The sequence below is a fragment of the Rhinolophus sinicus genome, chromosome 5 (assembly GCF_057876585.1).
Source record: "Rhinolophus sinicus isolate RSI-liver-muscle chromosome 5, RSI-T2T, whole genome shotgun sequence".
NCBI classification, from domain to species: Eukaryota; Metazoa; Chordata; class Mammalia; order Chiroptera; family Rhinolophidae; genus Rhinolophus; species Rhinolophus sinicus.
In genome coordinates, this window is record NC_142505.1 from 90,222,231 (window position 1) to 90,235,043 (window position 12,813).

At 40.3% G+C, this 12,813-nt stretch overlaps 1 protein-coding gene across 3 annotated transcripts in view; it reads right to left on the reverse strand.

Moving 5' to 3' along the window:
- Window positions 1-6,233: 6,233 nt before the first annotated feature.
- LOC109448730 (zinc finger protein 300) overlaps window positions 6,234-12,813 on the reverse strand; it is a 55,355-nt gene continuing 48,775 nt past the window's right edge. For 2 of the 3 annotated variants that reach the window (XM_019734321.3, XM_019734323.3), the window contains exons 7-9: window positions 10,246-10,372; window positions 9,911-10,006; window positions 6,234-8,799 (exon numbers count right to left, since the gene is read on the reverse strand). In XM_019734321.3, coding sequence (XP_019589880.3) covers window positions 7,241-8,799; window positions 9,911-10,006; window positions 10,246-10,372 — 1,782 coding nt within the window. In that variant the 3' untranslated portion in view covers window positions 6,234-7,240. Of the gene's footprint in view, window positions 8,997-9,910; window positions 10,007-10,245; window positions 10,373-12,813 lie in introns of all 3 variants that reach the window. The other variant, XM_074313803.2, reaches the window with a different exon arrangement.

Consider the following 12,813-nt stretch of genomic DNA (forward strand, 5'->3'; position numbering starts at 1 on the left):
CATTTAAAATCTTGGCCAAGTTTTTCTAATGAAGCAACATAGTAGCACTAGAATCTTGCTCAAGAAAGGTTGCTCAAAAAAATTAAAACTGAGCATATGTATTTTAGAAGAACAGTGACTAGACATAAAGGAAAGGATGCATGCCACAAAGGTATTTGTCCACCCCGCTCTGCTGCCACATGTCTGAATGCATCATCTTTCACCAGTCTTCTCAGTATACTTACCAACTTTCAGAAAATGCTGATGCTTCTTCAGCTAATTTGTGTCTTCTTGTTTTCATGGGATCAGTGATATCACTGCTACCCCTAAGGTGGGTGAAAAATGTCAACAAACATTTCCGGTAAGAAGTATACACATCAACTCTTTTTTTTTAAATTAGTTTCAGGTGTACAAAACAATGCACTAGTTAGACATTTCACCCCTCACAAAGTAATAACCCCCTTCCCCAATTTATTGCCCCTCTGACATCGTATATAACTGTTACAATTCCATTGACTCTATTCCTATGCTGTACTCCATATCCCATGACCATATATATATATATACATATATATATATATACATATATATATACACATATGTATATATATATATATATATATATATATATATATATATGTAAAATTATAGTTGACATACAATATTATTCAGCTTCAGCTTCAGGTGTACAGTGCAGTGGTCAGGCAACATCAACTCTCTTTAAAAGGAACAAAAATTAATTATATAACATTTTATTACGTGTTAGCATTTCAGTTTTTGTTTGTTTGGGTTTTTTGGGTATTTTTGGCTCATTGTTGCCAAAAAAGTTCCTCACCAAATGAAAAAAAACAAACAAAAAAATGTTTAAACCATTAAATAGCTGAAGACTTACACCATACATTTAGTGACAATCACCATAGGTACTGTTCAGACTATTCTTTACGACTTTGCACACAGTAGGACCACTTGGCCTCTACCACACATCTCATCACAACTGACGTGTAAAAAACAAAACAAAACAACAAAACAACTTACGTATAATTGCCCACTGCAAGTCAGAAGCAGCCTGAATACACTGACAGCTTGTACAAAGGCCTAGCCGCTTGCTTCAATCTGAAGCCACTCTGCAAGGCCATTCCAGCTCCAGGGTTCTACAGGGGATGGAGGAGTCTCTCTCACCACGGCCCCACAGTTCAACGTCAGCTTTCCCCGCTGCCTTGCTGGTAAACCTCCTGCACGACAATGCCCACCTCTGAATCTACTTCCTGGAGAACTTGACTTAAGACCCCAAGTCTTTATGTGATCCAGCATGCTACATTTCTTAAAGGCTGAGAAGAAATGTACAGGTGAAGGCTTGCCTGAGAGCTGAGAAGATAATCTGGGTGAGGGTGTTCCTGCTGTAGCAGCAACGCAGGATTCTGAGGTGCACCGAGAAGCTTGGGCCAGTCAAGGCTGCATGACAGCAGGAATGTATGGGTGATGGGAGCTCTGAGACCTGGCGACCAAAGAGCAGGAGAGACCTGCTGAGAGTTGGGGGGAGTACATGCTTTCCACTCAGACCTATAAATGCAGTTTCCTGACTGATGAACAAAGGGTCGAGCAACCTGTTACGCCGAGAGGGAGAAGAATGCGGCTAGATAATAATATAAGCTTACAGGAAGTAAGAGCAATAGTGTCCAAAGATATCTGGTTTTAATTGTAATGCATTAATTAAAACAAGGGTGATTTTCTTTAAGCCATGTGCTGCTAGTTAGAGATGTTATGGTCGTGTGAGAGAGTGAGTCCTGTGTTCTAAGGTGCTGTATTTGTCACAGAAGAGGTATGCGGCTTGTGGTCTTCATGATTCCATAAAGGTCCCTCCCTTGCAACTATCACAGGGACTGTATATAACATATAAATATGCACATATTATAAATATAGAATATACAAAGCATCTCACATTTAATTAAGACACAGCCCCACCCACACCTCAGGGACTTTCGCAGGATCTACACAGGGAAAGTTCAGGATTGCTCTGAACAGGGATCTGTGTGTGCTCTTGTTTCAATGATCTCTTGCTAAGTAACAGATCACCCTCAAATTAATGGCTTCAATCAGCAACAGTCATTATCACGGCGCATGAGTCTTTAGGCGAGTTAGGCTCACCTGGGTAGTTTTTCCTCTACGTCAGGGGTGTCCAAACTTTTTTCAATGTTTTTTACCAAGGGCCATATGCGGTCAAATACACAAACAGTCAGGCCACTCACTCGAGGTGAAGTACGTATTGCCTCACCTGGTTTATTTAAGTAAACTAAATATATTTTTGGAATTTGCTGCAGGCCAATTAGAAATGGATTGTGGGCCGCAGTTGGCCCGCGGGCCGCAGTTTGGACACCACTGCTCTATGTGATACGAGCTATAGCTGCAGTCATCTGAAGGCTCCACTGGTCTGGAATGACCAAGATGGCTCACCGGAGGCTCAGCTAATTTGGAATGTTCGAGATGGAGGCAGTTGGTGCTGGCTGAAGGCTGGGATTTCAAGTAGGACAGTCAGTCAAAGCACTTTCATCCTCCTTCAGGACATCGTCAAGTGGCTCACGTAGGCTTCCTTAAAAGGCTGGTGGTCTCAGGATAATCAGACTTCTTTTGTGGTGTCCTTTTACGTTTAGGCCAGGGATCATGGAAGACCACTTGTGTCACATTCTATTGTTTAAAGCAGGCCACAGGGCCAGATCGGATTCAAGAGGAGGGGACACAAGGAGGGGCCACCAGGGGTTGTTCATTGGTGTTCACTGATGGGAGAGATTACGCAGGCCTTCCAATCTTTTTATTTCCAAATAGAAGTGTTCAGAGTGATTATCCTGCCTCTTCCTTCATCATGGCAGGAGTCCCTGAGAAGAGAGACCCAGAGAGCGCTCTGCTCTCCAGCATGTGGGGACACAGCGAGAAGTCAGCAGTCTGCAACCCCGCAGAGGGCTCTCACCAGGACCGGACCATGGCAGCCTGATCTTGGACGTTTAGTCTCCAGAGATGTGAGAAATAAATTTACGTTTCTAGTAAGTTGCCCGGTCTATGTAATTTGTTAAAGCAGCCTGAACGGACAAAACACCATTCTTTCCTCCTATATCAGAGAAGAAAGGTCCTCTTCAGACCTCACTTCCCTCTGTTTTGGATCCCGGGCCGTCCCACTTCACTGGGGACTTTGTGCAATAGTGCTTCTCACATTCCTTGGACACAGCTGTGTTCCAAGATACTGGGCCATCAAAACCTTTGCACACAACATACTCATCAGTTTGTGCATCAGCATCATGGAGACACCAGGGCCAAAGGTGAGCAAAGGGGCGATGGCAGGGAACCACCACCAGTAACAACAAACATTACTTCATGATGCCGAGGTGGGCACTGGCCTTATCCAGAGATGAAAGGAAAAAGATGGCCCCAAACCCTGGGATGTAAACCCCACAGTGAGAGAATCCATTTTCACTTGTATATGCTAGCACCTACCCCTTCACTGGCTTGGGCTGGCTCTGAGGTGACAGCAGCAAACAGAAAGGGTACTGAGTGAAGAATAGAGACAGACATCCATGGTGTGGCCATAATTGCAGAGTCAGCCAGGGCTCCATACAGAAAAAACCCCAAAATGGTTTGAACCTTGAAGGAGTGTGGGGAGACATAAGAATAACTACGGCTGAGCACCTAAGAGAGGGATGTTTGCGTGTGAGCCATTTGATTAAATGGCGCTGACATCTGGATGCTGCGATGTGCTATCACCCAAGGCGCACTGTGATTTTAGCATTGCCCGCATTGAGCTATTCTCGGCTTTTGTAGGATCAGAATTTTCTTGCTGCATTTGAGGTGGCTGATCACTTCCTACTACTAGAAACCCCTTCCTGGCACCCGTGACAACATTCCCCTGGTTTCCCTCATTTCCTTGCCTGTTACTTCTCTGTTTCCTTCCTGGGTTCCAGCTCTTCTTCCCCGTCTCCTGGTATCATCTACCACTGTGCTGAGAACTTCCCAACTCTACCACTAGCCCTGCTTCTCCATAAAGCTTCAGAATCACAGACCAACATCTGCACAGCTGGCCACCTCCATCTGATATCAAGCTTTGCCACTGGCTGCTCTTTTTATCTTCAGCTGTGTCTACCTTCAGAAGGGAGAGAACATTTTCTTGTTTATTGTAAAAACCTCATTTACATCCTGACTTAGAGGAGGGTTGCAACAGTACTCAGCCCATTTCAGCTGAGGGCAAAATGGACACCTGTCTTGGAGGTAGAAGACAGCAGAGCCCAGAGGTAAGACTTAGCAGAAACTCTAGAAGATGGGGCTAGGGCCGGGGTGCTTTGGGAGAGGAGCCAAAGGCTGGTCCTGCAAAGTCTTTGGTGCTCTCTGAGGCTCATCTGGAAAACATCACATTTAGAAGGGCCCAGGGCCAAATGAGTCACATTTGGGAGGTTTACCCAAGGCTGAATTTCAGATTCCTTAGATGTCAGTTTCTCTAATCTCATTCCCAATGTTGTAACACCCTCTACAGAATCCTGACCACTGACACTATTCTCAAAGAATTATTACTCCAACCCAGACAGTTTGATCTGATGTGGGCCATTTTAACTATGAGGAAGCACTTTGTTTTTAACCATTATCTGTCTCCTCATGACCACCATGCACTGACTTTGTACACGTCAGGAGCAGTTCAATGTGGTTGTGCACACACGAACAATTTGTCAGTAGCTATCAAAACGTAAAATACTCCTTGGCCAGCAGTGTCACTTCTAGGACTCAATTCTGCAGATACAAGAACAAAAGTATATATGAGGTGTGATAAAAAGATACAGTGAATGTTTAAATTAAAAATATATATATTTGGGGGCAGCCGGTTAGCTCAGTTGGTTGGAACATATGCTCTTAACAACAAAGCTGCCCGTTTGATTCCCACATGGGATGACAGGCCACACCCCCTGCAACTAGATTGAAAATGGTGACTGGACTTGGAGCAGAGCTGCACCCTCCACAACTAGACTGAAGGACAGTGACTTGTTGCTGATGGGCCCTGGAAAAAACACATTGTTACCCAACAAAGGTCCTTTTTGTCCCAAGATCCTATCCAGGCTCTCAGACTGCATTTAGTTGTTATTTCTATGTGGAGGTCCTACACGTCATGATTAGATTTATTTTAGGTGTTTTATACTTTTGATGCTAATATAAGTGGTATCTTTAATTTTCAATGTCGCTAGTTTGTAGAATTAGTTTACTTCATATTAAAATTATATAAACCAACTAAACTCCTTTATTTATAATACTTAATTAGTATAGTTTTGTTTTCTTTACACACAAGTGTATCATCTGCAAATAATGTTCATTTTGCTTTTTCCTTTCCAATCCTTACACCTATTAATTTTTTCTTGCCTCACTGCACCCACTAGCTCCGCTAGCAAAATGCTGAAAAAGAGTGGTGAAGCATTAAATGAGTAGATGCTAATTCTGAAGTGGGGTTTTTATAGAAACATTATCAGATCAATGAGGTTGCCTGGGGGCTGTGACAGAGGAAAGATCAAATGGGAGACCTGTAAGGTGGGAACTGTGAATCTTTGTTATAGCTACATAAGTTCCAGAGCTGTTAGTATATAGAACTCTCTCTCTATCAAATTTCTGTGTATTCCCAACATTATCCCTTATCCTTCTCATGCCTTCATAAGGGCCAGTTGGGACATCTTCCATGAGGAAACTTCAGAGGAGCTCAACACATGAAATGTTTCCCTAGAACTTCTTTCCCAGGCCTGAATGGTCAGTCAGAGCAGATGTTACTGTTCTCAGTTCACCGTTCATAAGGAGACCAGGAATTTGCCCACACACATTCCCACATCCCTGTCAGGTGTGCTCTCTCCCCTGCAGAGGTTCTCACCTAGAAGGGCCCCATCATTTCACAACAGACAGTTCAGCCATGCAAGAAGGGGATCAGGTGACCAGGAATTGTGAAGGAATCAACATGGGTAAACTGTGTATCTACACAGACACCCTCATCCTTGCCAGGTATGCTCTCCTGCAGGGTATCTCCAGCATGGGTCCTGCAAAGGTGCTCACGGAGGAATAGGTAAAACCATAGGAAGGAGGGAAGGAGATATTTTAGAGATATCAAATTCTCAAATCTATGGCAGGCATGATTTCTCACCTCAAGAATTTTCCTCTGTAAGTGTCCTCGCTTCCCTGGGAAAACAGTGGGGGCTGCAGGGCAGAGGCCAGAAGGAACTGAAGAAACATCAGACAGGGCCTTTACGTGCAATCACCACAGTTTATATAAGTGTATGTAAAAACATAATAAATGTATAATACAATGCCACTTTAACATACCAACAATCAAGGCCACCGGGATCAAAGACAGTAAAATGAACCAGTCATAGGAATGGGATCTCAAAAGCAAGAGTGTCTGGAATGCAAAGCAAGTTCAGATGTGTCTTTTACATATTAATCTTAGCATCCTGTTGCAGTAGGATAGAAAGATTACAAAGAATTGGTATTAACTAAAAAGGCAGTCTATGTTGTACTTTTATTTACCAATAAGAAACAATATTCAGATGGGTGAAGCAGGCTTGCCTGAGGTCACACAATCTGTGAGTAGCTGAGCCAGGATTTAAATCCAAGACCATCTGGTTCAGTACCAAAGTCTTTCCACCATTCCAAATTCCCAGTGATGGAGAATAAAGGTAAGACCTCGTCCAGAAGCATCTATTTCAAGATTCAAGATACTTCCAGAGATAAAGGTCAACTTATATGCTTGAGATGGAAAAATACATAAACATCACCTTTACTGAATCTGATCAACCCATATTTCCATCTTTGCACAAGAATTTTACATGTACCGTTAGGAGTCATGCTAAGCCCCTCCTTATAATGCAGTTTCTAGGAATTTTTTTTTTACACAACCTTTCTTCATAGGGAATTACTGTGTGGCCAAAATTATGATAAGCTAATATTAGCAATTTCACAATGTCTGGTTATTGGTATGTAGCATAACAAGGAATATGTAACTTGACAACATTCTGCATAGATAATTTGTTCTACTGACCATTCAGTTCCTAACGTTAAAAGCTTGACATGTCATGGTGAAAATGTCCTTCATTTTCATAATTATTTCCCATCATCTTTGCTGAGTTAGGTATCATCACATTACAAACATGATTTCTCCTATAAAATTTTATCCATAATGACGTCTTCCACAAACGTATCAAATTTATCAGGGTTCCAGTATTTAAGGCTTGAGCTAATACTGAAGGCTTTTCTGTGTTCAGTTCGTTATGGTTTTACTACTGTTATGAATTCTCTGGTGCACAGTGAGTTGTGACTTCTGAATGAAGGCTTTTCCACATGTAGCACACTGATAGGGTCTTTCTCCAGTATGGATTCTCTGATGTAAAACAAGGTCTGACTTCTGCGAAAAGGCCTTTCCACATTCAGCACATATGTAAGGTTTCTCTCCGGTATGAATTCGCTGATGTCCTGGGAGGTGAGATTTCTGAGAGAAGGCTTTCCCACATTCAGTGCATATATAAGGTTTTTCTCCTGTGTGAATTCTCTGATGTCCAATGAGATGTGATTTCTGACAGAAAGCCTTTCCACATTCACTGCATTTGTAGGGTTTCTCTCCAGTATGCGTTCTCTGATGTATGATGAGCTGTGACTTCCGGGAGAAGGTCTTTCCACATTCAGTACATTCATAAGGTTTCTCCCCAGTATGAATTAACTGATGTGTAATGAGTTCTGTCTTCCTGCTGAAGGCTTCCTCACACTGAGCACATTTGTAGGGTTTCTCTCCAGTGTGAATTCTTTTATGTATAATGAGGTGGGACTTCTCACAGAAGGCTTTCCCACATTCAGTACACTCATAGGGCTTCTCTCCTGTATGTGCTCGATGATGTATAATCAGCTGTGACTTCTGGGAGAAGGCCTTTCCACACTCTCTACATTCATAAGGTTTCTCTCCAGTGTGAATTCTCTGATGTATAATGAGGGGTGACTTCTGAGAGAAGGCTTTCCCACAGTCACTACATTCATATGGTTTTTCCCCAGTGTGAACTCTCTGATGTATAATGAGGGACGATTTCTGAGAGAAGGCTTTCCCACACTCAGAACATTCATAAGGTTTCTCCCCAGTATGAGTTCTCTGGTGTACAATAAGATGAAATTTCTCACTGAAAGCCTTCCCACACGCACCACATTCATATGGTTTCTTTCCAGTATGAATTCGTTGGTGTACAATAAGCTGTGACTTCTTGGCAAAGGCTTTTCCACATGTAATACATAAACAGGTTTTCTCCCTAGTTGCAACATTCTGATATTGAATAAGGGATTGTTTATTGGTGAAAATGTTTCCACACTGGTTATCATCACAGGGTATTACTCCATTTTGAATTTTCTCAAGATTAGAATTGGACGCATCTTGGCTAGAGGATTTTCCATATCCAAAACTCTCATCAGGGCTTTTTCTTGAATTGGTCTTATTACAACTAGGTAGGTCAATATTCGATTTCAAGTACTTTTTAAATGCATCACAGTTATAGGGTCTCTGTGTTGAAGTATCTGGTTCTATGCACTCTTGAAACATTTTTCCCAATGCATTATATTTATGGCCCAACTCCACTGTCACTGTTTTATTATTGATAACTGTTACTTGACTGAAAGTTCTGTCTTGGTTTTCGGGACATCTCTGCAGCTGGCCATCACCTTGACAGATTTTTAAAATGGAGTACAATGAACCATCCTTTGTGACTCCTTTCCATGTCTTATTATGGAAGGAAAATGACCCCAAAATACATGATTGGGGATTGTCAAGGTAACTCTTCCTGTCTAAAGGAAAGAAAGATAAAATAAAACAATCACAAAGAACAATTAACAGAACGCAGAGGAGAAGAACAAATGAGTGATCCAACGCAGTTGATGAACTCAGAAAATAGGGCTAGAGACAGGCCATCTTCTAACAGTACATCCATTATCAGGTAAATGGATGGACAGGATGTTAAAGAGATATTCATGGATAACTTGACCTGAAGGAGATGGAAAGTGTCTGGATTATTTTCACTCTAATCTTGGGTTACTCTTCTAGAATTTTCCCATTTCCCTTGATTTCTGAATGGAAATGTTTTTCACCTTTTGAATTCATTTATTTTATAAACCATTTGCTACATATCTACTTAACAACTATTATCCTGCTATCACTATTCAAAGAAACAATGCTTTCTAGTACTCAAAATATTTTAACTCTCCTCAGTCTACTTTCCTAATTAACAACTGACACAAACAACAGAAAATCCAAGATCCTGTTATGGATTCGTGATCAGATTCACACCAAAAAATCCAAGCTTGAATTCCACCATTCCCCATAAATATCATCTCTACATGTCAAATAAAACTAGCAAAGTTCTCCCAGAAGAACCGTATTTCCCTAACTCCAAGATTTTATTCATGTACACCCCCCTCAGTTTGCCTCCACCCTCCTCCAATGTCATCATCAATACTTAACATATCTTTCAAAGCAGCTACCGCTGCATGCTCTGAAAAATACCTTCTCAAATTCTGTTGCATCTCTTTAGACTCTAATTTTCTCTGATCTTTTTAAAAACAAACAGTAACTGTATTTGACATTTAATTTTGTACAGCTATGCGTCTCAAGTCTTACTTCCTAAAGTACAACCTATATTCTTGAAAGGAATTTGCCTTCTATTGTCTTTAAGCCTTATCATAAAAGGCATTATATATGTCTATAATAGAGACTGAGGATCAATAAGAAATAGCTTTCCCCTATAAAGACTCACAATTACTTAATTATTTGTTGAATGCTTACTAAATTGTCAGCACAGGAGCAAAGAAGAATAAGAGATTTCAAAAAGAATAGAAACATAAGCCTCAGGCATCAATCAATTAAAACAACTGTCTTGTCTCCCATCTGCCTGATTTTCACCTGGATAGATCCAATTTGACACGTCTCTTTTTATGATCCATGGTTCTTCTCCTTGTTCCAACTTGGAGATGACATCTGGTTTGGAAAGTGGATGCCCTATTGAATGGAAATCACAGAGAAATTGGGATAGATTGCACTAAAGAAAGAAGAGAAGGTGCAGTTTAAGTCTACAATGAAGCAGTCCAGTTAGCACTTAGCAAAGTAATGACCTCTATTTGGGGAGGAATGAAGATCATAAAAGTCATTATACATGTCAGGAACCACCTAGCCATGGAACCTGATATGAAAGGCACTTGATTACACAAGTCCGAGTTATGCAGGGAAAGCTTCCTTACCCACTGAGACCAGGTGGCTGTAGTTCTCCAGCATCACATCCCTGTACAGGGTCCTCTGAGCAGGGTCCAGATGCTGCCACTCTTCCTGGGTGAAATCCACAGCCACGTCCTTGAACGATACTAACCCCTGTAACAGTATATTCCTGTTTAATCTGAAGTGACCATTCCCACCATTTCTACCATAGTATGTAAAACTATACCTACACCTAGTTTTCTACCATGGTATTTGGGAAAAAACAATGAAAAATCCTGTCTTTAGCAAGAAGAGCCAGACAGATCAGGAAAACAGAAGAGGTTAATCAGAAAATGCCGACCTGTATACAAATAATAATTTAATAAGTGATAAGGGCAGCATTCACATAACTGGTAGGAAGATAGATTGTTCATTGGCTAGTACTGAAACAACTGAATAGTCCGTGGGAAAAGAATAATATTGAGTCCACATGTTCTAGGCTGAATTGTATCCCCTGAAAATTCATACGTTGAAATCCTAACCCCCAATGCCTCAGAATGTTACCTTATTTGGAAATAGGGTTGTTGCAGATGTAATTAGCAATAGGAGGTCATTAGGGTGGACCACAATCCAATATGACTGATGCCCATATCAAAAGAAGACATTTGAACAGAGAAACAAATAGATATAGACGGAAGGAGATATGAAGAGACATGGGGAGAAGATGGTCATCTACAAAGGAGACAGCGCTGGAACAGACCATTCCTTCACAGCCCTTAGAAAGAACCAACCCCACTGACACCTTGAGTTTTGACTTCCAACCTCCAGAACTGTGAGAATACATTTCTGTTGTTTACTCGGCTCAGTTTGTGGTACTTTGCTATGGTAGCCCTAGCAAACTAATACCATACCTTATGTCTTAGAAAATAGAAAAAATACATTCTGGATGGAGCAAAAATTTAAACTCTGAAAAATACCCAAGACCATAAAAGTAACAAAAAAGCATGGGAGAATTTTTATTAATATTTATAGAGAAGGCCTTTTTGAGTATGACGTTAAAAAAAGGGAAAAGCCACATTTAGAGAATCACAGAATGTCAGAGTTCTTGAAGATCATAATCTAATCCCCTCATTTTATAGGAATATAATCTTAGCTTCTCCTAAATCTTACAGTTCTCCTGTATGTATACATGCAATAGCTAGTAATAAAATGAAATAGATTAGTGACAATAGAAATACCAAAGAACAGACTTAACAAAAAATGTGCAGGAAACATTCATGAAAACACCCCAGCAAATTATTGACATGACATTAAAATAAAGGACTTAGGTAAGTGTAGAGCCATAAGGTATTTCTGGAGGAAAAACTGACTGTTTTAATTATGTCACCATTATGTTCACGTTAGTTGTCATCTAATAGTAGGATCTGAGTGATCTGTATTATTGTAAATGATTTTTCAGGTTTTTTCCTAAATATTCCACTATTATCAAATTTTGCTTTAAGAGTGAAAACAAATTAAATATTGTTTCAAATATCAACAGTCCCCTGCTTAAAAGCCTTCTTTGGATCCATCCTTACATATACAAATAGTCTTATCTCAATCTTACGGTCTCTCTCATCCCACACTAAGTCCCGTATTCATACCATCAAGCTGCCAAACATTTAATTTGTCCTCTTAACAACCCTATTAATTTTCCCATTTTATGTTTGAGAAAATTGAGGATTACAGTGCTTAACTAAATACGTGCCAGACGTTACACACTATGTGATTGATTAACTCAGATTTAAAAGCAGGTGTTCTGATTCGATACTTGGGTTCTTGACCTCTGTGCTCCACACTGTGTCCTTGATATTATAAACAAGATCTTTTATATTTTACTTTGGTACCACCCAGAGTCCAACTTTCCATGAAGCACCCCCCACTTTAGTTTTCTAAAATTCTCGCTCTTCCTAGAATCACTCTGCTTGTTCTACTTTTGCTTATGCTGTTTCTCATTCTCACCCTGCTTCCCTCAGGATCCCAAGTTCAAGACTCTCTATTTAAGCCAATTCCCAGTTTCCTTGTTGCTTCCCCCTGTAACAGTTCCTTGCTCTCATGTCTATTATAGAGCTTTTTTGTGTCAATATTGGTTTCCACAGTGTCTACCCCATTTTTCTCTGCATTCCTCCCAGGAAAGAACCATGCCTAAATCTCCTTCAGATACTCCACAGGTAGCCAGTGCATATGACATATATTAGGTAGTCAAGAAATGTTTGCTAAAAAGGAATCAGGAAAGATTATAGAGAATAAAATAAAGTTCATGTTAAGTTAAAAATATTTTTGTGTATCAGTCAATTATATTCTTCTGATCTGAAGAAGAGCAACATGAAAAAGGCAATAAACGTGGAATGCAGAAGAAATCCATCTGATAGGAAAATTAATAGATACAATTCTAACATTCTGGTTTTGCTTTATTAAAGATATTTGAATGTTTCAATATACTAAATACATATACCTCTTATTACTTTTGAAAAAATATTGTGCATAATCAATAGGAAATTGTACTTTTGTCATCTACAAACAATTTTTATAGCTTGGGTGACTTGGAGAATGAAAGCGATGGAACAGATGGAAAC